We start from the raw sequence: 25,877 nt of genomic DNA, 5'->3' as shown, positions 1-25,877 counted from the left end.
TCATGCCATACAAATGTTGGGCAATGACCATTTCACCACCATCCCTTGACATTCAAAGGTGTTACCATCACTGAATCCCTCACTATCATCATCCTCTATGGTACCATTGACCAGAAACTCAACTGGACCTGCCACAAATGCAGTGACTACAACAGCACGGCAGAGGCTAGGAATACTGCTGTGAATAACTCACTGCCTGATTCTGCAAAACTTGTCCATCATCTACAAGGAGCGTGACGGAATACATTCCATTTGCCTGGATGGGTGGGTGCAACTCCAACCCTCAAGGTGTTTGCAACCATCCAGGACACCTGATTGGCACCACATCCACAAACATCCACTTCGTGTACCACTGACACTCAGGCAGCAGCAGGGTGTACAACTTAAAAGATTCACTGCAAACGTATTCCAAAAATTCTTAACACAGCACTTTCAAAGACAACAAACATTTTCAACTAGAAAGACAAGGGTGGCCTGGGCATACCTGGGATGTCGCAAGTGCTCCCATCCAAGCCACTCACCATACTGACTTGGAACAACAATGAATAAAGAACACAAACGTCAGTCATTCTAGCCCTAGCTGATTATGTAGTGTTTATGCTCATGTCTTCTCTCATCTAGCTATATGGCACAAACTTTTGTTCCCTTTATCCTCATACATCTATTTTAGTGGTTTCAATCACTCCCTGTGGTAGAATGTCCCATTCTCACCAATCTCTCAATATGTTCCTTCTGAATTGTCTACTGGAGTTCTTGGTGACTAATATTGATGGCCTTCAGTTTTGCTCTTTCCCACAAACTGAAATACTTATAATGCCCTGCCTTCTCCAACAAAATCCTTCAGAGATTTAAAAACTCTTCATCTTTTGCTTTTCAAGAGTTGCACCCTGAAAAGGGGAAAAAAAAGCCTACATTACTCATGGTATCATCAAATTTTTAGAAACACACTCTCCAATGCCTCTGTACCTTACTTTATATTCAATCATCAGAACATATTCCAGATATGTTGACCAAGGATTGAACTAGTACAGAATAACTAGTCTTTCAATTCCCTCTAAAAATAACCACTAACAAGTTAAGAGAGACCAGGAAAAGTAAGCGTGCATCCTCACTTTTAAGGACTTATATCAGAACTTCAAGGTCCCTTTGATCCACCACTTTAATGTCAGTCCCATTTTCTACGTAACATTACATTTCACAAAAATAAAACTTCACATTTACATATATTAGCTCTATTTGGCTAATTGCATGCTCATCCTGAAAGTTGACTTCTTAGAATTTGTGGGAGTCCTACTCGGTATTCACAATTCTTCCTTTCGACCCACCCGTTCAAAAAAGAAGTTTGGCATCATCTGTAAATTTACAAAATGTTTACGTTGAAAACTGCTAATATAAATAGCAAACAGTCGTCCTAGCTCTGATCCTGACAGAATGATCCATCTTCTGTCACTTGGGTTAAGTAGCTTTTAGTCCCAACTCTGCTTTCTGTCTTGAAGCCAGAAAAAATGCTTAAAACTTGGTTAATTATGTAATTAAAACTGTTGAATTCTACTGAAAGCTTAAAAGAAATCACTTCAACTCTACACTAATTTGTCCAAGTCCTTTCCACTCAAAAGGACAGGAACAAGTTCTAGATATAACACTTTAAAGAACCTGTTTAAGCACATTTAAACATTAGTAATTGAGTGAAATATCAATGCAGCACATCAGAAAATGTTATCAGACCTTAACATAAACTCCCAGTCAGTCGAGCAGTGGAGGAGAAAGGGAAAGAGAAGAAAGTGAAGGAAGAAAGCTAGCAAAAATCTGATGGCAATATTACAGCACACTGCAGTTTAAAACAAAGTACAATGTAGCAATAAAAGCCATCATCCCATCCTATCAGGGAGAACAAGAAACTAAACAACAGAATAAGAATATATATGAGGCTTGGGGACCGCTTTGCAGAACACCTCCGCTCAGTTCGCAACAAACAACTGCACCTCCCAGTCGCAAACCATTTCCACTCCCCCTCCCATTCTCTTGATGACATGTCCATCATGGGCCTCCTGCACTGCCACAATGATGCCACCCGAAGGTTGCAGGAACAGCAACTCATATTCCGCCTGGGAACCCTGCAGCCATATGGTATCAATGTGGACTTCACCAGTTTCAAAATCTCCCCTTCCCCCACTGCATCCCTAAACCAGCCCAGTTCATCCCCTCCCCCCACTGCACCACACAACCAGCCCAGCTCTTCCCCCCCACCCACTGCATCCCAAAACCAGTCCAACCTGTCTCTGCCTCCCTAACCGGTTCTTCCTCTCACCCATCCCTTCCTCCCACCCCAAGCCGCACCCCCAGCTACCTACTCACCTCATCCCACCTCCTTGACCTGTCCGTCTTCCCTGGACTGACCTATCCCCTCCCTACCTCCCCACCTACACCCTCTCCACCTATCTTCTTTACTCTCCATCTTCGGTCCGCCTCCCCCTCTCTCCCTATTTATTCCAGTTCCCTCCCCCCATCCCCCTCTCTGATGAAGGGTCTAGGCCCGAAACGTCAGCTTTTGTGCTCCTGAGATGCTGCTTGGCCTGCTGTGTTCATCCAGCCTCACATTTTATTATCTTGGAATAAGAATATGGTACTGGTTTAGAAACGTGCAATTTCGACATTTATAGTTCAGTAAACATTGCAACAAAGCCATTACTGTTCTAAATGCAATTACGAAAACTGCTTTATCCTAAGCTCAGTCAGCACTGTGATGCAATGCAGGATTTGCTGTCTTTGCCCCATATTTAAAAATCTCACAAGTTATAAGTCTAACCCTGCTGCATGGTCACATTTATCAGATTAGTTCTCAATTCTTGACTAAAACATTGTTCACATGTTTAGAAATCTAGGAAGTTACGTCACAAAAAAGGGATTAGCAAAAACATTTATTTTAAACTAGGTTATTCCAAGTCCACTGGAAATTAATTAAGAAGTGACTGATCCAAGACACAGCATGTTATGTAGTTTGTATTATAGGGGGCTCAGTGGTTAGCACTGCTGCCTCACAGCACCAGGGGCTGGGTTTGATTCTACCCTTAGACGCCTGTCTGTGTGGAGTTTGCACATTCTCCCCATGTCTTGCATGGGTTTCCACCAGGTGCTCCGGTTTCCTGCCATAGACCAAAGACGTGCGGGTTCGTGGATTGGCCATGCTAAATTGCGTTTAGTATCCAGGGGTGTGTAAGTTAGGTAGATTAGCCATTGGAAATGTAGGGTTACAGGGAAAGGCAAAGGGGAATGGTTTAGGTGGGATGCTGTTTGGACGGGCGACGTACACTTGTTGGGCCAAATGGCCCGTTTCCACTCTACTGGGATTCTGTGGCTGGTGAGCATCTCAAATTACTGCAATACTCAAATTTTAAAACAAAATGTAAATAATGCAAAATGGTCTTGTAATCGCATGGGTGAAAGAACTGAGAGGCAGGCAGATACATTGCTGATGGTTACCTTCCAACAAAACCCCTCAATTTTCCATTAGATGGTGCATAAGAAACAAATTTATGAACTATAACCAAATAAAACAATATGCAATTGTTTGTCTGAGGATTCAGGTTCAGAAAGGAGGAGAAATGATCTACATAGATTTGCTCCCACATAGATATTCAGCCTTACCTTACTATCTGCCTCCTTTGGAATGATGAGACACTCTCTCTGAAGAGGGAAACTTGAGCACAATTCTTGTTTGCATAATCATTTAGAGTAGGAACGCAAAGTATCAACTAGTGTATGTTTTACATTTTATTACACTGATGAGGACACTTGCTTTTCTATTCATCCACTTTGCAATCACTGTCAAAGCAAATCAATAGTCCTCACTGTTCACCTTAAAGCATGTGTCATTCATAATCCAGCAACCACAGTGGCACACTTTTTTCTTTTTCCAACAAGAATTTAGATCTGGTACCAAGTCAAGGGCATAGCACGGTGTAAAGCAGCAGTAATACCAGCAAGCAGTTACCAGCCAATTGCATTGAAGTTTTCAAACACAGCAAACCAAGAAATTAAAAGCGCGTGATACTCTTCACCGTTAGTTGCAATTCTCAAGTGGCAAAATATGCATGATTGGATTTCGATAGAAAGCAAACCAAATATTTTTCACATGAAATTTAACATTCTACAAATATAAAGTGAGCTTTTGAAAACCAGTGCATGCATTTATTAGTAATTAATGAAGTTAACATACTATGAAAAGCCCAGCTCCACCTCAATGCAATAAGATCCGTTCCCCACACCCCCACCCCTGCAAGAGTGGTTACAGCAAAAACAATGCAACAGGGAAATTTGTCAAATTCATGATATTTCCTACTGACTGCGGTGGACAGGGGGTGGAGGCACATTCCAAAAGCACAACCTCTGGAGAAAGAAAGAATCACTGACAGTGGCTTTTCACATCATTCCCAGCAAGCGTGAAAGCTGCTATCAGTTACAGTGGAGTAATGGTGAGCTATTGACAGTTTTGCTGTTGTTATTTCAATAAATACTCATTAAATCAGCTAAAGGAACAAAAGGAAGTGTGTAGTTGAAATTACTAAGAACCTTCATGAAAGTTGAGAGACAGCAGAACACCTGTTCAAACCTAAGTAATTACAATTGGTTCTACTAAAAAAAAATGCTTAGAAAGAATATATATGTCACTTGTGCCTTCACAGTTTAAACCACCAGTGAAATAGACTCAGTATGAATTTTTGCCCTTAGGCAGCAGGGCAGAAATGAAAAATGTCTTTTAAAAAATAATTTAAAAATTAGTGAACCAACAATAAATATTGTACTTTTTGACCAAAGGTTTTCATTTAATGTCCCTTACATTCAATATTGGCAGATCTCCTCTAAAATATCATGTGGAGATCTGATGAAGCAAGCCTAGTCATGTTACTAATATACATGCAATCTCGTAAGGAAATCAGTGAACGATCTATAAAGAACCTCGCTGCATATCTATATTGTCTTACCCTAGACCTGAGGGAACCTGTTCAGATGCAACCTTCAAATTTTGGACAGCACAAAATCAGGACTTACATGCAACATCTGATAAATTAGGTAAGAAAATAAACCACGGAACTCATTTTTCATGCTATACTTGTATCTACACTGTTCTACAGATGAACTGAAATCACCACTTAACCTATCTTACAAAACACCTAGAATATTTAATAGATTGTTTGGGATAGAACTTACTTTCTCTGTTACTATGACCTTGTCATCTTCCTGCGCTGTCTCATCTGAAGAATTCTATAATGTGAAGGGTCAGAAAACAGTGGTAAAAAAAAGAAGTACCTGTCCTGTAGGACAGGAAATTTTTTAAAAAAACTTTCTAATAAATCTTATTTATCTCATTTTTAACGAATTAACACATCAACATATATACTTGAACTAATAACACTAAACTTGATTAACTGAACAGATGTTCTATCACTCAAACAGGGCATACTGTACTAGTGAGAAAATGTCAAAAACCAGAACTACATCTGTCTCAAGACCACTCCAGTAAAATATCCAGATTTAGGTGCTTAGCAGCAAACTACCATTGTATGGAAATGCATCTGGGGAAACAAAACTGAAAAATCTTTTGCCAAATTCATATGCACGTTTGAAGATAATTTTGCATTGGTTCTTTGAGAGATTGTTTTAAATTGTCTTTACAGTTGAGAGTCTGTCCATACCAACTGTATAATATCAAATATTGATTGAGAGTGAGTGTTTAAAAATGTTAAACTGCTGAGGGTTTTTCATATGTTACAGCATCAGTGGAAACTGACAAATGGCTATAATGGACTTCTGTGAACTGAACTCATTCCCGATGCTGCATAGAGTTAGACATATCATGGAAGAATTACACCAACCACTTACAGACACGTGGAAGTAAATAATTACAGTGCACCAATAAGCATACTCTAAAATAAAAACCCAAAGTGTTCTGAGGAAGGGTCACCACACACGAAATGCTAACTCTGTTTTCTCCTCCGCCAATGCTGCCAAACCTGCTAAGCTTTTCCAGCAACTTTGTTTTTGTACTCTAAAATAAGTCAGCTGTTACCCTCATGCAGAGGGATCCTCATTGCTGCAGTAAAGTGAAGTCAGAAAATGTAGCAAAACAGAAGATAATACACCCCAAACGAACTCTTCCATTGTGCTTTATCAGTAACACTTTTTAAAAAAATTATCACTTTGGCTATTTACTATTTACTGAATGATCCCACTTATCTGGAATTATTGGGAAGTTTTTATGAAATACTGTCAGGAGTATTTACAGTTAATCATTTGCATAAAAATACATATGAAGGGTAGGTATATTTGGTACAGTGATGAATTAATGTGCACCAATTTCCACTTAAAATAATTTGTTAAAATTTGTCAAATTCCTCTAATGTGTACAAGATTAAATTTTACTTTGATATAAAATCTCAAAGACATAGCAAGGCAACTAAATACACTGAAAAGTAAATATCTTCAATCAATATGGTTTTATGCAAGTGCTAGAGATGGCCATTTGATGTGATTCTTTTTTGGCAGTCAAACAATACAGAGCTGCAGGAGAAGTTGAAGCAGTGGGCAAATGATGTGTGTCATTCAAGACCATAATTATCACTTGACTGATTAAGAAAAGAATCAACCACATTGCTGCTAGACAGGAGTCACTTTTCCATGAAACTATAGTTATACTTAGATTATGGGGCAGCTGTTAATTTTCTAGGGATGTGGAAGCCTAAGCTTACACTACCGACGATTGTTGAAGAACGCAGCTCACGACCACCCTCCCAAGGAAAACAAGGGAGGACCAGTAAATGCTAGCTCAGCCAGTAATGCTGATGTCCCACAAGTGAATGATTAAAAAAAACCTGAGTTGGTCCCTTAAAAATCAGAGCTGTACATCATGAAAACAGATCTTTCGGTCCAACTCATTCGTGCTGACCAGATAGCCCAAATTAATCTAGTCCCATATGCAAGCATCTGGCCCATATCCCTCTAAACCCTTCCTATTCATAGACCCACCCAGATGCCTTTTAAATGTTATAATTATACCAGACGCCACTGTTTCCTCTGGCAGCTTATTCCATACACTCAACCGTCCAGTGAAAAGGTTGCCCTTCAGGTCCCATTTAAAATCTTTCCCCTCTCACCTTAGACCTCTGCCTCTAGATTTAGACTCCTCTACTTTTGGAAAAGTACCTTGACAACTCTACAAGGTCACCCCTCAGCCTCTGACGCTCTAGGGACAATAGCCCCAGAAGATTCAGCCCCCTCCACATAGCTCAAACTCTCGAGCCCTGGCAACTAACTTGTAAATCTTTTCTAAACCCTTTCAAGGTTCACAACATCCTTCCAACGGTAGAAAGGCCAGAACTGAACAAAGTATTCCAAAAGTAGCCAATGTCCTGTAGTGTCACTTGGAGATAGCAAGAACTGCAAGTGTTGGAGTCAGAGTCAATACAGTGTGGAGCTTGAGGAACACAGGTCAGGCAGCATCAGAGGAGTAGGAAAGTTGACATTTCAGGTTTAGACCCTTCATCAGCCTTGATGAAGCGTGTAAACCCAAAACTTTGACTGTCCTACTCCTCGGATGCTGCCTGACCTGTGATCCTCAAGCTCCACACTGTATTGACAATGTCCTGTATAGCTGCAAAATGACCTGCCAATTTTTATACTCGATGCACTGACCAATAAAGGCAAGCACACCTTCACTATCCTGTCTACCTAGGACTCCACTTTCAAGGAACTATGAACTTGTATTCCAAGGTCTCTTTGCTCAGCAACATAATTGGACATTACTATTGAGTGCATAAGTCCTGTTCTGATTTGCCTTTCCAAAATGCAGCACTTCTCATTTATCAAAATTAACTTCCATCTACAGCTCCTCAGCCCACTGGCCCATTTGCTCAAGGTGCCGCTGTACTTTGAGATAACTTTCTTCGCTATCAATTACAGCTCCAGTTTTGGTGTCAATTTTGTAAAGTTATTAACCATAACTCTTATTGAAACGATTTGGATGTGAACGTAACGAAAAGCAGTGAACCCAGCACTGATATCTGTGGTACAGTGTTGGTCACATGGGAAAAATAATCCCTATTTTGTTGCCATTTCTGCTCAATTTCTCTGATTTCTCTAAATCATGATATGTTCAGATCTGAGATACTGCTCATTTCAGGGTTGAAATGTTCTATTTTTCCAAGTTACACAGTGCAGCAAGGTCCAAACTTTCCAGTTTCATCATAATAGATCTGAATCGAACCTGCAACTGAAAAAGAATAAGATGCTATAGACACCCAAAGGAAAGACCACAGGAGGTTGGCCGTGCACCAAGAGTTTATTAACTGAATATATGTGGAGTCAACTGCAGGTAGGGGAGCACAGGCAAAACTCAAAGTGAAAAGAGCAATACATCAAGGTTTGTCAATATTTTTCTCCTCCCAAGTCTGCCAAATTTGATGGAATAGGCTATTTACTTTTAAATAAATTTGCTGGTTGAGGTGAACCGGAACATGCTCCTAAATGGAACACTTCACTTAACAGATCATCACCACCTTTTGAAGGTGTAAAGTAATAGTAAAGTAATATAAACAAAACTAAAAAGGAAGATAACACACAAAGTTGCACAGCTTTCTAATAAGGCTCGTGGTCAACTTACTTAGATAGGAAGTAGGCTTTCTAGATGGATGTTAACAGGACTCAAACTAGAAAACCTAATGCATGATTAGGCTGAAATCTAAGATTGCAGAAAGAAGTTTAATATGTCACACAAGATTAAAAACAGACAGATTGGAACTATACAAAGCCATTTGTTGAAATCTGTTTTGGATTGAAACAGTTTCATCAATCAATGTAAGAAAGTGATCAACAGACTTCTACAAGTTTAAATTTAGCACAGTTGAAAAGGCAGTTTCTGATGTTAAATTCGAATTAAGCAACTTTAGAAATGCAGAAAGTTAACAGTTATTAAAGGTGTCTAATGAGAAAACAAAGCACCAACTTGAAAAAGCAAACTGAAAACAAAACTCTGTCACTGTGCTAAAACCCACTGTGGCAGTGGACCCATTTGCAGATAACAGATCACACACAAAATGGTCAAATTATTCATTTAAAACAGAATGTTATTGTATCCTGTTTTTAAAAAAGATACCACTTTGTCATTCCCTACAACACCCGAATTCAGAAATGGTGTGATGATCTTTGACCCAGAAGCAGCTTCAGTTATGTAATGTATAATTACATTAAAATATTTGGAGAATCTGCAATTGTTTTTAAAAATGCTTGAAAGGGACCTTTTGGGAATTTGGATCAGTTGTAAAGGAATTATTTGTAATTGTTTTGGAGAGGAAATATTAATCCATATAAACTGGTGACTCTAACCTGGGAAGAACACCAACAGGAAGCAAGTTAAGCTACACAAGCTATGCAGCAGGCAAACACAGAAAAGAAAGCACTAAAAGGCATTAAAAAGAGGAATGTATGAGAAGAATAGCCAGATAATCTACGAATAGGTAAAATTTCTGTCAAGAGTGAGAAGAAAATGTAGAATACAAAAAGCTCGAGATGAATGAGCAAACCAAGAAAAGACTGAATCTAAACACACCAATGCCTTGCATATCAGAAGCAAGACATCATTCCTTACATGTGCAGTTTTTCTTGTAATGTACATCAGAAAAGCTGGGCATGGTCAATCAATTAATCTTTTCTTCTATGAAGCAAAAGGTCCTGCCAAACAAGTCGGATGAAATGACAGAAAAATAGATGGTTGACCTGCCTGAATTTATAACTGTGGAGCTATGATTCATATCACTGTAGTAACAAGGAGAGGCAGAGTAAGTGGTAGACGTCGGCATAATCAAAACAGTCAAAAGATATTCGGACAGGCACATGAATTGGAAAGGTTTAGAGGAATATGGGCCGAATGCAGTCAAGTGGAACTAGTTCAGTTTAGGATACTTCGTTAGCCTGGACCAAAGGGTCTGTTTCTGTGCTGTCAGACTCTCTGGCATTCTGATGAAGTCAGGAGTGTGGAAGATCTCAGTTTGCGCTAGAAGTCTAAGTTATGAACAGGGTACTGTTTAAAAGAAACCCTGTCAGTCAATCACAACATCAAGGTCGATATGACCCCAGTAAGAGGGTGCATGACCATGCATTTTGTTGGTTTTAACCATACCCAGTGACCTTGGATGGCACGTGATTGTTACTGAATGGGACTGAGAAATCCTAAGTCCTGGAAGCACAGTTGAAAAGACAAAAATCGCACGTGGTGTCACATTTGTGTGGCAAGTAATGGGAAGACTTGAGAGACAGTCATTGCCACTCACAACATTCTCATGTATAACTGATAGTTTATGTAGATTGAAATTTACCTGTTTAATTTACATAAATTCTGATTTGTGTTTTGAAATAAGCTACAAAATAAAAATGAAATGTTCTAATTTCTTCACATGGGGCAGTTCAACAAATTTAGTTACCTTGGTTTATGGTTTCCCCATTGGAATATAGTACTGATGTTGTTTGCTCATATACCATACTCTCCAATAGCTTTACAAACTGGTCTTAAAACTCATTTCTCAAAATGTAATCACATTTCAGAAGAAAATAGGTGGCACAGCACTGAAAAAGGTGTCTAACATGGCAAACATGAAGTGAAACATAATCATTAGACATGTGTTTCTGGAACATTAAAACTGTCTTGAAATTTATCATTTAGAGACAAGCACAAACACACAGAACTCCAGGTGTAGGGAGCGGGAGCTTGTTACGTGAAGTTCACAAATCAACATGAAAGACTAGAAGTGCTGATTCATCTCTGTGCAGTTTTGGATTATTCCTGATATGTAAAGCATATACAATAATGAGGAAGTGGTTCTCAGACCTCAAAAAAAAACAAACTAGTATGAACTCCAGAGTCAGACCCGCCAAACCTTAACTCTATGTAAAAATATCCTGGTAGTAAAAAGGTCAATCAAGTCAGAGCAATAGCTTTTAAACTATTTGCCACGCCAGTTTTCCTTTTCTTAGGCAACAAAATACAGCAGAATTCAAAAAGCTTATCAGACCAAAAGTTGTACTTGAGAAATATTTTTACCTTCCATTAAATGTCTGGTGTAGTGTCCATAAAACATAGGAGTGGAAGTAAGGCCATTCGGCCCATCAAGTCCACTCCGCCATTTAAATCATGGCTGATGGGCATTTCAACACCACTTCCCTGCACTCTCCCCGTAGCCCTCGATTCCTTCTGAGATCAAGAATTTGTTGATCTCTGCCTTGAAGACATCTAACGATCCAGCCTCCATTGCACTCTGCGGCAATGAATTCCACAAGCCCACCACTCTCTGGCTGAAGAAATGTCGTCTCATTTCCGTTTTAAATTTACCCCCTCTAATTTTAAGGCTGTGCCCACGGGTCTCCCCACCTAATGGGAACAACTTCCTAGCGTCCACCCCTTCTAAACCATACATTATCTTGTATGTTTCTATTAGATCTCCGCTCAACCTTTTAAACTCTAATGAGTACAATCACAGGATCCTTAGCCATTCATCATACGTTAAACCTACCATTCCAGGGATCATCCGTGTGAATCTCCGCTGGACACGCTCCAGGGCTAGTATGTCCTTCCTGAGGTGTGGGGCCCAAAATTGGACACAGTATTCTAAATGGGGCCTAAATAGAGCTTTATAAAGCCTCAGAAGCGCATGGCTGCTTTTATATTCCAACCCTCGAGATAAACGACAACATTACGTTCTCTTTCTTAATTACGGACTCTACCTGCAAGTTAACCTTTAGAGAATCCCGGACCAACACTCCCAGATCCCTTTGCACTTCTGATTTGCGAATTTTCTCACGGTTTGGAAAATAGTCCATGCCTGTATTCCCTTTTCCAAAGTGCAAAATTTCACATTTACTCACATTGAATTTCATCAGCCATTTCCTGGATCTGGACCACTCTCCTGAACTGTCTAAATCTTTCTGCAGCTTCCCCACCTCCTGAGTACTACGTGCCTGTCCACCTATCTTCGTATCATTGGCAAACTTCGCCAGAATGACCCCAGTCCCTTCATCCAGGTCATTAATATATAAGGTGAACAGCTGTGGCCCCAACACTGAACCCTGCGGGACACCACTCGTCACCGGTTGCCATTCTGAAAGAGAGCCTTTTATCTCAACTCTCTGCCTTCTGTCAGTTATAAGTTATGCTACTGAATTATATTAAAGAAGATGGTCCCAGCTTTGTTCTTTGGCATGTGTTCATACGTAGCTTGGGCTGCAAAAAGGAAGGAAATCCAAAGAAACCCAACATGGAAACAAAAATTGAGATTGTGATACTTGAAGCAGAACAGATCAATAGGCTTCAGTCTCCAAATCAACTAATATGAACAGCTATTTGAATCAAAAGGAGAGGATGAGTTGAGGTAAGACAGCCAGGGACCAAATTTATGTTGTTGCTTTAATAAACTGGATAAAATGGCTTCCTCTTCTCATTTTAAATCAAGGCCAACGCCAATAACAATTCATTGTCACAATAACTATTTCAAACTTTGTGCTTCTTTATTCATTGAGGCATTTGATAGGAAACAGTTCAGTTCTACTATGATAGAAACAGTATCAACTGAACCACTTGCAATTCACGCGTATATAGCTTTAACTCGTAGCTCACAAATGAGATCATACTTACAAAGTAACATGCCCCGACAGCAAAACATCCATATGTGGTTCTGCAGGTTTTAAGGGGACAGAGCAGAAGTTTTTCCAAACAGGAATAGACATTCGGTACCAGATTAAATTATCATTCTATGGCATTTGTGAACAAAACAATTTTCAATTCCTCCTGAGTAACAAGGCAATCACATGGTTGAGGTTTTTGGTTCAGACGTCAGTTCAAAAGGTGCTCCAAAAGAGTTTCATGCAAGCTTGGAATGAAAACAATATTTCCACACCTTTAAAACTGACTCACTGGCACTGTTACCTGGGGCAATAGAGTTGTAAAAAAAAAAATCACGAAATAATCACTGACATAAAGCTTCCTTTGTCAATTCTATGTCATGCAATAACCATGCTCTTGAACTGTTCTAGGAGATGACATCACCAACCCAAGGAAACCTAAACACTTAAATAGAAAGCGGGGCGTAACACCAGTGCTTCACCGGAGACTCACTGACGATGTTACCTAGAATGGTGACAAAACGTCTGAAAATGAATCTTCTCGCTCAGCGAGCAAACACATCCAGAACCTCAACCTGAGCTACAAATCTTCTCAAAGCTCGCTAATATCGGATATGGAAGCAATCCACGTAGGATGCAGAAGTCTGAATGTCAAGTAAAGGTAACAAATTGCATAATACAACTATCAGGCAAGGACCATCTCCAATGAGATGATACAACCCCTCGGCATTCTATGGCATTACTATCACTGAATCGCCTACTAACCACATCCAGGAATTGCCACTAACCTGAAACTAGATCAGCCATATAAATACAAGGAGTTAGGAATTCTGGAATGAGTAACTCCTTTCTCTCTCTCCAGTGCCTCTCCTTCATCTATATGACACAAGTCAAGAGTGAAAATGGAATGCTCCTCACTTGCTTGGATGAGTGGTAGCTTGCCCAAGCAGTCTGCACTACTGTATTAGTGTTTGCATCTCGATAGGTTCGAATAAACATGGGTGGCATGGTGTCTCAGCGGTTAGCACTGCTGCCTCACAGCATCAGGGAGCCAGGTTCAATTCCACCCTGGGATAACTGTGCGAACTCCATATAGACATCCTCCCTGCATCTGCATGGGTTACCTCCCACAGTCCAAAAGATGTGCAGGCCAGGCTACATAACCATTCATCTCCGGGGATGTGTAGGAATTGGCTATGGGACATGCGGCGGTGTGTGCGCGCGTGCGTGTTTCAACACTATCCATGACAAAGCAACTCACGTGTTCAGCAGAGATAATGGGAACTGCAGATGCCGGAGAATCCAAGATAATAAAGTGTGAAGCTGGATGAACACAGCAGGCCAAGCAGCATCTCAGGAGCACAAAAGCTGACGTTTTGGGCCCAGCCCCTTCATCAGAGAGGGGGACAGGGTGAGGGTTCTGGAATAAATAGGGAGAGGGGGAGGCGGACCGAAGATGGAGAGAAAACTAGATAGGTGGAGACGAGAGTATAGGTGGGGAGGTAGGGAGGGGATAGGTCAGTCCAGGGAAGACGGACAGGTCAAGGAGGTGGGATGAGGTTAGTAGGTAGGAAATGGAGGTGCGGCTTGGGGTGGGAGGAAGGGATGGGTGAGAGGAAGAACAGGTTAGGGAGGCAGAGACAGGCTAGGCTGGTTTTGGGATGCAGTGGGGGGAGGGCAAGAGCTGGGCTGGTTGTGTGATGCAGTGGGGGGAGGGGACGAACTGGGCTGGTTTTGGGATGCGGTGGGGGAAGGGGAGATTTTAAAGCTGGTGAAGTCCACATTGATAGCATTGGGCTTCAGTGTTCCCAGGCGGAATATGAGTTGCTGTTCCTGCAACCTTTGGGTGGCATCATGGTGGCACTGCAGGAGGCCCATGATGGACATGTCATCTAAAGAATGGGAGGGGGAGTTGAAATGGTTTGCGACTGGGAGGTGCAGTTGTTTATTGCGAACCGAGCGGAGGTGTTCTGCAAAGTGGTCCCCACCTATGCTCTCCTCTCCACCTATCTTCTTTTCTCTCCATCTTCGGTCCGCCTCCCCCTCTCTCCCTATTTATTCCAGAACCCTCACCCCGTCCCCATCTCTGATGAAGGGTCTGGGCCCAAAACGTCAGCTTTTGTGCCCCTGAGATGCTGCTTGGCCTGCTGTGTTCATCCAGCTTCACATTTTATCACTTGTTTAGCACTCCATCTCTCAAGAATCAACGCTAACGCACAGTGACAGTCAGATGTACTACGTAGAAGATGCACTACAGTAACTCAAAAAGGTTACTTTGGCAGCTCATGCCAAACCTGCAACCTCTACCACCTAGAAGGACAGAAGTAGCAAATGCATTGGAGCACCATCACCTGCAAGCTTCCTCTGGAGCCACAAACCACCTGCCTTGAAGCTATTTTGCCTAACTGTTTCGCTATCCCTTAAATCACAGATTATTCAGTGGGTTAAAGCAATAAATCATACAGATCAGAAATATGTCGACTTGAAGCCAGAGTTAAACATTCTCAAACATTAAAATAGGATTCTAAATTTAGTAGTTCTAGGTTAAAAGACACAAAAAGCCATGGTTTCCGCATTAGTCACTTCTAACATGCTTGCTGAAAACTAGACAGACTGGCTGAGGGTAATATTGCTCAACTCCAATACCCTTCACATCTAAAGTTCTGCTGGAGATACAAGAGTTCAATTGCCCAATTATCAACAAGAAACCTTCACAGGTGGAGCTAGGTCACAGCCTTTAAAATTGCAAAACAGAAATATAACAGAGAAAGCAAAATTTCAGCTATAGGGAACCATATAAATTAACTGCATAAATATCCTTGTCTCCCTAAGTTATGGTGAACAGGAACAAACTGGTGTTGTCCACCTAAAAAGCTGTAATATTTATCTTGATCTGGCCACAACATGGCATCATAAATGTCAAGTTAATTTGACAGCAATCTGAAGTCCGAACACTATGTCTACCAGCCACTCTCCCTGCAGGATAAGTATCAATTTTAGTGAAATATGGTCTTGAACAATGAATACTGAACTTCTGGTAATCATTTGTGAAAAAAACTGTTAAACTAGAAATGAAAACCAAAATTATCAAGACTGCTGCAGCCTCTTACCTTCAGCATAGTCTAATGACACCTTACTTCTCTACAAATTACCATAATGCCAAAAAAGTTTGGTTTCCTATTCTGTACCAGTTATTTATTTTACAAGTCGACCTCACACTCAAACAATACTGTCAACGTCTAGGTTTGTCTATTAGCAGACCTTTCCATCATCTCAGTTTCTTAATTATTATAATGACTTAACAGCATGCATTTTTAATGACTGGTCTCATCTGAAGCATTAGCGACAATAGAAATCTGTTGAATGTTTAAGTGTCAATATCAATCCACTTCTTATGGGGATGGCTGAAATTGTAAATTGACACTGCTACTCACACACAAGTTAATGTTTACATTTATTCAGAAAGCATTGACAAATCACTAGGAAAACTGCTGTACTGTGACAGAACATCCTGAAGGCAACCAAACTTTATTCCTTGTACTAAAATGTTCCAAAATAAGCAGAGGCTTATGAATCTAAAAGTCATTCTTTATGTGCCATGCCAAAGAGCAGAGGCACATCTGTTAATGCATCGGTTGTGGATGATTGAAGAAGTGGTTTAGTAATTTAGGCCTTGGTTTCTACATATCTGTAGCATCTGCATCCAAATGAGAAATAAAAACTGAACAAAAAAACTGCATGAAGATCACTGAAGGATGTGCTAAAGATGTTGACAAACTGATAATTTAATCTTCAGTAGGTATTGCAGAATTTTAAAACAAAAACAGATATTGCTGGAGAATTTTTTTATTTCAAACAGCCACTACTCAGTGCCTTATAACTGCAGAATTTTAAACTTGATGCAAATGAAATAAATAGCCATAGCAAGCAGTATGGGCAGTTAATAGAAAGATATTTTCTTTCCAAGGCAAAGAAGAATGACAAAAACAAACTTTGACAAAAAGCTTCTTAAAAGGAACAGGCATTAGCCCTTGGATTAAAAACCTTATCACATTTCACAAGAAAGCCTCAAACTTGTGAAAAAATTGCAGCAAAACTGCTGCCGGTGTGCAAAAATACTAAATACAATTGATTTACATATTATGTTTCAATATTATTCTGTGAATATATCTTCTCATACTTGTACTACTTTTAAAGAAGCTTCCTGAGGGGTTTCATCTGTAGCTAGTAATGTTAAAGGATTATTTATTAAGGGATTTAATTAGGCTGAATTATTCCAAATACAAAAATGAATAGCTCATAGCATTTACAATTGTATTATTTGTGTTTTAAAGCTTTTTTAAAATATTTGCAAGTCATCCAAGACAACCATTAGTTAGAGTTAAGGTAAGGACCTAGCAACACCTAACACTGGGTCTTGCATATGTATAATATCAAAAAACTCATGACTGATTGGCCAAAAGCTGAATATCGACAAATCACCAATTATCTTGAGAGAAATACAAGGTGACACAACAATACCAAGAAAGTAAATTTAAAAAATCTAACATGTAAAGAAAAGTTGTAACTACCTTTTTGAAGATTCTTCCACTTGGCTGAATCTCGTCTTCCTCACTAAGAATTTCACGTGTTCCCAAGCAGTTCCTGTGTCTGAAGGCCTCAGTGGCATACTGAAAAATTTTATCTAGGGTGTCAGCACCAGCATACAGGCTTGCTAGTAGACGATCTAAACTTTCCACACATCGGTATGGGCCAGCAGGATGGTTACTAATTGATTTTGCTCTTATATTGGGCCTACGCCGTGAACCCCCAAAGAGCTGTAATGGGAGAATAAATAAGAGATTGCACACGACAATCATACATTGCAAAAACAATGAAAATATAGGGTTAACACCCTTCTTCAATTTCATTTTGCTTGGAGGCTTGAGGCTTGCAATCAGGGGTCCAGACTGTCTGTAAGCCTACGAGGCTAATGGGCTAATACCACTCCAGTTTTGTACCTGAGGGTGGAAAATGGAAGAGGTTAATGTTCTTCACAAAATTACCAGTCAACTGTATCAACTTAAAATCTTACATAAGCCTACATTTTCATGTTCTCATACCAACTGTTTCATATTCATACAGCATTTTTAATTTTTGAAATATTTTTCAAAGTGGTTCACAAATCCATTAATCACAAGAACTGACAGAGGCCACAAAAAGCTTAACTAAGAAAAAGGTTTTAGAGAAGTTGTAAAAAGGACACAAGAAAAATGTGTGAATCAGATGTTTAGGAAGAGCAATCTGAAAGATACTGAACAGGTCGATGAAGATCCAGTCACCGACAAGTCGGCAGGGGGCACGGAATGACAGAAAAAAGGAGGAGATGGCACTTCTGGACGAACAAGAGGGAAATGCTATAAAAGGAGGTTGTGGGATACATGTGAAACTTCAATTTGACTCAGTATCCATACAGAACATTTCTGGGTGTGCCCCAGATTTGTGTCACTCCTTTCATGAACGGGTATGCGTTTTTTCATGGCTTTAACATATGGAAGTGAATATTAAACTGGAGGGTACTGGTATAGGTCAATTAATCTGTTCAAAATATCCTATAAAAGATATCAGGAACAGTTTCGGGTTCACATTTAAAGGAAAGTGGCAAGTCACATAGCAGTGTTTCCCAATTGTAAAGTTTGAAGATGACAAAGCAAACACTATTTCAATAGCAGAGATAATGGGAACTGCAGATGCTGGAGAAGCCAAGACAACAAAATGTGAGGCTGGATGAACACAGCAGGCCAAGCAGCATCTCAGGAGCACAAAAGCTGACGTTTCGGGCCTAGACCCTTCATCAGAGAGGGGGATGGGGGGAGGGAACTGGAATAAATAGGGAGAGAGGGGGAGGCGGACCGAAGATGGAGAGTAAAGTTGTGAGCCTGTGGAATTCACTGTGAAATACAACAAAGTGGTTTTTCCCTACAACACCATTTCCCATCTATACTGATTTCCTTCAGCTCTCTCTCGCTCTCTCTCTGAACCCTGTGTTCCCCAACAATTCTGGTATTTTATTTGGGTCCTCCTTTGTGAGCACAGAACCCAAGTATGTACGTGCTTTCAACTGCCAGCTGAATTCTGAGACCACTTTATGGCCAATAAAGTACTTCTGAAGTGTAGTCAGTGTAGGAAAAAGGTGACCCAATTTGCGCATAGCAATTTTGCTTGAACAGCAATATATGAATGATAAGAACTATTTTCTAAGGTGTTGATTGAGGGGCGAATATTTGCCAGACACTGGGGAAAAATCCATTCCTCTTGACAGGGATTTCTGCTAAAGGAGGTATTTGGGAGACTAGATTCAACATGGTCAGTCAAGAGAGAATGGATTATGGCACCACCAAGGAACTAAATTTTATATTTTTCCAAAGTGGTAATGCACATGCATGTTCCACTAAACAACTACAAATCTAGAGCATTGGTTATAGATGTAGGATTTTGCTGCCTTCTTTGCAGATGTAGAAACTGTAGTCAGCTATTCAGATACGTCAAGGCAAATTCATCCCTCCACTCCACTTACTTGCTTATGCACCATAATTGTTGACACTCATATTTAACAAGTATCTAGAGTTTTGGGGAATTTAAATTGTCCTAGATTTGAGTCACTCACCCAGAAATATTACATATGGATACTAGCACCATTTGCACTGCTGGGCACGCACTTGATGGTCTTGCTCTCATTTCTTCCGATTTCCCCTAGCCGAAGGAAAAATATTTCTACGTATACCTTGTCAACCTCTATTACTATTTTTACCCAACTTAATTAGATCATGTCTTAATCTCACAAATTCAAGGAAATACCAGCCACTTTAATACAAATGTCCATCAATTTAACCATTCTGACCCATGTTGTACTTTCCCTAAAGCAAATAAAACTTTCCAGCAAGTTGGTACCTGAAACTGAACTTTGTCTGACCGAAGTTTTGTACCATTAAACCATCCTTTTTTCACCTTTTGAGTACAGATTCTCAAGTTTTAAGACCTTAATTCCATTAGCCTTGTTTCCTTATTTTCCTACCGGTGCATTAGACATTGGTGATTAGATGGCAGGGGATGTTGGTTGTGGGAAGGTTGGCTTAAGGACAGGAGATTGCCTGACGGCTTCTCTACCACTGTAATACGGAGGACTGATGGAAAAGCAGTGTGTGCCTTCTAACGCTGCTCACTGTTTGATATCTCAACTAATTCCTGACATGATTACCTCCAGTTCTGTGTGCTTTTTATTTTTAAACAAAGATCCTCAAAGATCTTTTGAGATCCAAAGAACAACATCCAAATACATGTTTCATCCATCACACTTGTGAATTCCTCAAAAGACATGACTTATTCTTCACAAGTCTATAAAAATAACTGACCAAGTGCTCAGTAATTTTGTCTCTGATGTGGATATTAGAAACTTCCCATTGAGAGGTCTGAGCTTTCTTCACCACTCCCCTTCCCCCAAATGACAAAGCAAATTTCCCAAGTCAAATACACAATTCTTGAATCCTAGGCTCTTTAGAAAATTACAAAACAATGAACTCTCTGCAACCACTTCTTTTAATATTGTGGATGGAACGCATCAGGTTCTGGAGATCCATTTACTCAAGTTTGGATTAATTGTTCTAAAAAGGTATCCTGAAGTTTTTCCCCTTGACTCACTTTTGGACTGCCTTCCATCGCTGGTATTTTATACATGTCCTACATTAATGTTAAGGGGGCTATATAAAAGCAATTTATCTTTGTTGAAAATGCATACACAGACCTCATTTAGTGAATTTTTGCTAATTTTTTATTTATATATAGTCTTGCCTGCATCTGTGCTTGTTTGATTGACTATGTCATGCTCCATGACTTTTCTCTTCACATACTTCACAAAACTTTAGTTGAAAGTTTGACATTCCTTAATTTATTCTCCATACTCTTTTGTTTATCTCCCACTATCATACCTGCTTTGTACCAATTTTCAAACTTTTTAAAAAATAGTTCCTTGAGTCCTTACATTTTCAATTCTTCTTGCAACTGTCAGTCTTTCATCTTGACGCTATCTGAAGCCATTCGTTTACTTATAGTTACTTATTGTACATAAGTACAAGTAAGAACTTTTTCATTTTTAAAAAAAAGGAATTTGCTGCTTTTGTTCCATACCAAATAATTAATTGAATATTTTGCACTGTCCATAGGACTATAAATTAATTCAGCCAGTTTCCAAACAATTAATATCTCCTCTTTCAATTTGCACAATTTAAACTTTTGTGCAGTTCTCTGTCCTCCCTCTCAAAACCTCTCTCGTTGTGGTCACAATGAGCAATCTTGTTTGTCGTTCACCATTAAAATAAAGCTCTTTTCTCAAACACTACAAGCATTCCCTTGACTTCTTGGAGGATGCTACAAACAGAATTTTCTTTCATTGAAATGTGATCACTCAAATCAGTCTTGAAGAAATTACAGACTAAACTAATAAGGAATAAAGGGTCAATATATCTAACAAAGCACTTGTGAAATGTGCAGTGTTAAACATGATGGAAATGTCACGTGGGGTGTTATAGAATTCAGTGCTTATTTCTACATCAGACATGCTTCATTCGGGATCACTGCTGCCACTGAGATCATGGGTTCCAGATCCAATTCCACTCCACAGCACACGTACAAAAATCAGGGTCGACACTTCTCTGCAGTACTAAGTGACGGCTGTACTTTTGGAGGGGCCATCTTTCACATGTGACATTAAACCAATGCCCAAATATGCAGTCAAGAAAAGATCATATGACACTATCTTGACTAAAAGCATAGTTACCCCAAGTGTCCTAGCCAATATTACTCTCTCAATCAACCACAAACAAACAAACTTGGGTCATTATCATATTGATATTGGTGGAAAATCTGTCACTTGTCACTTTGGCCATGTCAAGAAGTACTGAATTGGCTGTAAAGCACTGAAACTGGTGATGTTTTATCTTTTTTAATAACCCACATGTCAAAGCTAGTTAAGACATTCATGAACAACACTAAAGTAGGAAACTGGAGTACTGTACTAGATAATGACATCAACATTTTGTGGGAGGAATTATACCAAGCACGTAAAGGAGATAAATAGCAAACTAACTCCAATACTAACCATGACTATTATTACTTAACTGTAGAAAAATAAGCAACATGGAATGACAATGATGGGGAAAAAAAAAGTTGCTGGGACAAACTGTAAAACAAACATTCACATACCGACAGACATGTATTTCTTACTTGTACGACTTCCTAGGTAACGTGAAAAAACAACTTAGCCTGTAGCCAGAACAGTGAAGTTTACGTCAATAAGATTACACCTTATTTTGCTGTAATCAAACCACACCCCAAGGACTATGTGCTGATTGCCACAATTTAGAGGGAACATATAGTATAGGCATACCAAAAAGACAATGATCACAAATGCAGGAAGAATGTACAATGGGGACGTGTGTGTTCAAGGAAACTCATCAAGGCACATAAAGTAGTAATAGACAAGTTGAACCTGAATATTATGGCAGACTAACAAGTGATTAAAACATAAATTTTAAATAAACATTCTTAGAAAGGCTAGAAAAGTTAAATCAGGTATCTGCTGTCAACAGGATATTGACAGGTGATGAGTTGAAAGAATTCTTTGAGCAATAATTTCTATAATGATTTGAAATAACCTTCCAGTTACAACAGCAGAGTTAAGGACACAGAAGGCCCTCAAAACACAGATGAATACTAGGCTCACCACATTACATTCCAAATTATCAAGCTTTAACAGGCCCACTTTTTCTTTTGTTCTACCCACAAAACTTTCATTTCAGCCAGTGATGTTGATAAGAAAATGTTTCATTCCTTCATACAATTTAAACGTAATTTACTAACCGAATCTCTCCCCCATGAATGCAAATTGAAAATTATTTCTGGTTTAATTAAAAGTACACAGTTATTGACTTGAAGGAGGTATAAATAACACCCAAGTTTAATCAGAAAGGTTGCCCATAATGAAAGCAGTGAAATAGTAAAGGGATAGCTAAAATAGATAGCAGAACAAATGGAAAAAACCTGCGCCTCAAGTGATTTAAGAACATAAGACATAGGAGTGAAAGTAAGGCCATTCGGCCCATCGAGTCTACTCTGCCATTTAAATCATGGCTGATGGGCATTTCAACTCCACTTCCCTGCACTCTCCCCGTAGCCCTTGATTCCTTGTGAGATCAAGAATTTATCGATCTCTGCCTTCAAGGCTTCTAACGTCCCGGCCTCCACTGCACTCCATGGCAATGAATTCCACAAGCTTACCACTCTGGCTGAAGAAATAAGATTTCTCAACAGGGTTTATTGATTGTCATGCCAACACCTTTGCCACAGTTGGGAAAATTCAACTTCAGCAGCTAACAACATTTAGAAAACAAGTACAGATTATATTCATCGACATTTCTTCAGCCAGAGTGTGTTGGGCTTGTGGAATTCATTGCCGCAGAGTGCAGTGGAGGCCGGGACGTTGGATGCCTTCAAGGCAGAGATCGACAAATTCTTGATCTCAGAAGGAATCAAGGGCTACGGGGAGAGTGCAGGGAAGTGGTGTTGAAATGCCCAGCCATGATTTAAATGGCGGAGTGGTCTTAATGGGCCGAATGGCCTTACTTCCACTCCTATGTCTTATGGTCTTATGAAATGCGTCAGGTGCTGGAGTTCTCTTTACAACTATGACTTAACACACTAATGCCAAATATTTAGTTTGCTATTTGACTGCAAACACAATTTGAATATTCAACTTCTTGAGCCAAGTAATTTGTCATTGCTCACTAAATGCCAGTTTAGAAAAAAATTGCTTAACATTCCTGACAAAAAAAAAACTGGAGACCAATGGGGCTGGCAACTATTTGAAGTCAGACACCAGTATAACATTTTCCCCAACATTTCTTGCATTGTAATCAGCTCTGATTAGGGTCAACACTGTTTCACGATAAAGGCAATTGCAAACACAAACATTCGTAGTACATTTTTCCACTATTGATAAATGCCAGCTGGTTCTCAAATCATAATACCATTTTTAAGAGTTTTCTTATGCAGCATAATTGAAAACAAGACAGAGGATTAAGCACAAAGAAATTAAACTAAGTCACAGCAACAGTGGAACACTTAGCTTATCCAGCATTAAAAATTTAACAAAAATGTCATGAATTGACTGAAAAGCAAATTAACAAATTTCATCCCAGGTATCTGGATTGATCATTTTTGATGCCTTTAAACCACAAAATTCATTAATTAATCATTTTAAAAATGTGTTATTGAACAAATGAAAGTCATCTCCTGAGGATATTCCAAAACACTCCGCAGCCAATTAAGTACTTTTGTAAGTGCTTTCAACTGTTACACTGTCGGGAAGCGCAGAAGCATGTTTGCACACAGCAAGATTCCATGAATAGTGGGGTATAATGGGAACTGCAGATGCTGGAGAATCCACGATAATGAAGTGTAAAGCTGGATGAACACAGCAGGCCAAGCAGCATCTGAGGAGCACAAAAGCTGACATTTCAGGCCTAGACCCTGATGAATGGTCAGCTTTTATGCTCCTGAGATGCTGCTTGACCTGCTGTGTTCATCCAGCTTCACACTTTATTATCTTCCACGAATAGTAGTGAGTTAAATAACTAGTTTTGGTTTTACACAAGAGTAGGAGTTTGGTTGAGAAATAGATGCTGGCAGTAACACTGATAGAAAAAGGCAAAGAAGTTCTAAGTACTGTAGTACAACAGGATTTCTACTCATTGTAGATGACAGAATGAAATGGCAAAGGGATATTGATCGACTGCACGAATGGGTAAAAATGTGACAGATGAAATTCAATATAAGCAAGTGTGAGGTTATCCCATTTTGGACCAAAAAAATAGATAGATCAAGGGGCTTTCAAATTTTTTTTTCACTAAATCATGGAATGTACGTATTACTGTCCAGGCTGCATTTATTGCCAAGCTCTAGTTGCCCAGTGGGCAACTACAAGTTAACTAGACTACTGTGGATCTGAAGTCACATGTAGGCCAGACCAGGTAAGGGTGGCAACTTCCTCCCTTAAAGTTAAATTCCGTGGGTGTCCAAAGAAACTTGGGGGTTCAAGTGCCTAGATCTATAAATGTCACAAACAGATGCAAAACAAGAAGTGTAAAATGCTAGTGGAATGCTGGCCTTTGTATCGAGAAGACTGGAGTAGAAGGATGCAGAAGTCATGCTGCAATAATTCAAACCGTGATTAGACTCCACATGGAGTACTGAGAGAAGACCCAAGCAGCACACCTTAGGGAGGATGTAGTAGCCTTGGAGGGAGTACAATATAAGTTCACAAGAAGAATACCTGGACTCCAGCAATTAAGTTTTGAGGACAGATTATACAAATTTGGCTATTTTCTCCAGAATTTGGAAGGTTAAGGGAGCATCTGATCAAAGGCTTCAGAACAAGAAAAGACAGTGTCCATATGTCGCAAGTGTACCCACCTCTACCATTTCCTCTGGCAGCTTGTTCCATATACACACCACCCTCTGTGTGAAAAGGTTGCCAGTCAGGTCCCTTTTAAATTTTTCCCTCTCTCACCTTAGACATATGCCCTCTAGTTTTGGACTCCCCTACCCTGGGAAAATGACTTTGGCTATTCACTTTATCTGTGCCCCTCATGATTTTAAACACCTCTACAAGGTCACCCCCTTCAGCCTCCTAGATTCCAGGGAAACAATTCCTAGCCTATTCAGCTTTTCCTTAAAACTCAAACCCTCTGGGCTCAGTAACAGCCTCGTACATCTTTTTCACAATCTTTCCAGTTTAACAATATCCTTCCTATTGCAGCGTGATCAGAATTGTATGCAGTACTCCAAACGTGGCCTTACCAATGTCTTGTTACAGCTGTAACATGACATCTCAACTCCTGTTCTTAATGCTCTGATCAATGAAGCAAGCATTTGGCAAGCTTGCCTTCAATACTGTCTACCGGTGATGCCATTTTCAAGGAACTACATGCCTGTACCCCTAGGTCTCTGTTCGACCACACTCCTAAGGGGCCTAACATGAACTGTTCATGTCCTGCCTTGGTTTGTCTTACCAAAATGGGACATTTTTTGTACTTACCTGAACTAAACTGCACGTGACATTCTTCAGCCCACTGTACCAGTTATTCAGGATCCCATTGTACTCTTAGATAACAGTCGTCTGT

The 25,877-nt window shown here is 39.8% G+C and overlaps 1 protein-coding gene across 3 annotated transcripts in view; it reads right to left on the bottom strand.

The window, feature by feature from the left end:
- acsl3a (acyl-CoA synthetase long chain family member 3a) overlaps positions 1–25,877 on the bottom strand; it is a 107,902-nt gene that overhangs the window by 67,962 nt on the left and 14,063 nt on the right. For 2 of the 3 annotated variants that reach the window (XM_059651043.1, XM_059651044.1), the window contains exons 2-3: positions 17,235–17,663; positions 5,209–5,262 (exon numbers count right to left, since the gene is read on the bottom strand). In XM_059651043.1, the coding sequence (XP_059507026.1) occupies positions 5,209–5,262; positions 17,235–17,573 (393 nt within the window). In that variant the 5' untranslated portion in view covers positions 17,574–17,663. The remainder of the gene's footprint in view (positions 1–5,208; positions 5,263–17,234; positions 17,664–25,877) is intronic. The other variant, XM_059651045.1, reaches the window with a different exon arrangement.

Source organism: Stegostoma tigrinum, chromosome 14, assembly GCF_030684315.1.
Source record: "Stegostoma tigrinum isolate sSteTig4 chromosome 14, sSteTig4.hap1, whole genome shotgun sequence".
Classification (NCBI taxonomy): domain Eukaryota; kingdom Metazoa; phylum Chordata; class Chondrichthyes; order Orectolobiformes; family Stegostomatidae; genus Stegostoma; species Stegostoma tigrinum.
Note: the sequence above shows the minus strand (reverse complement) of the source record. Positions and strands in the feature narration are given on the sequence as shown.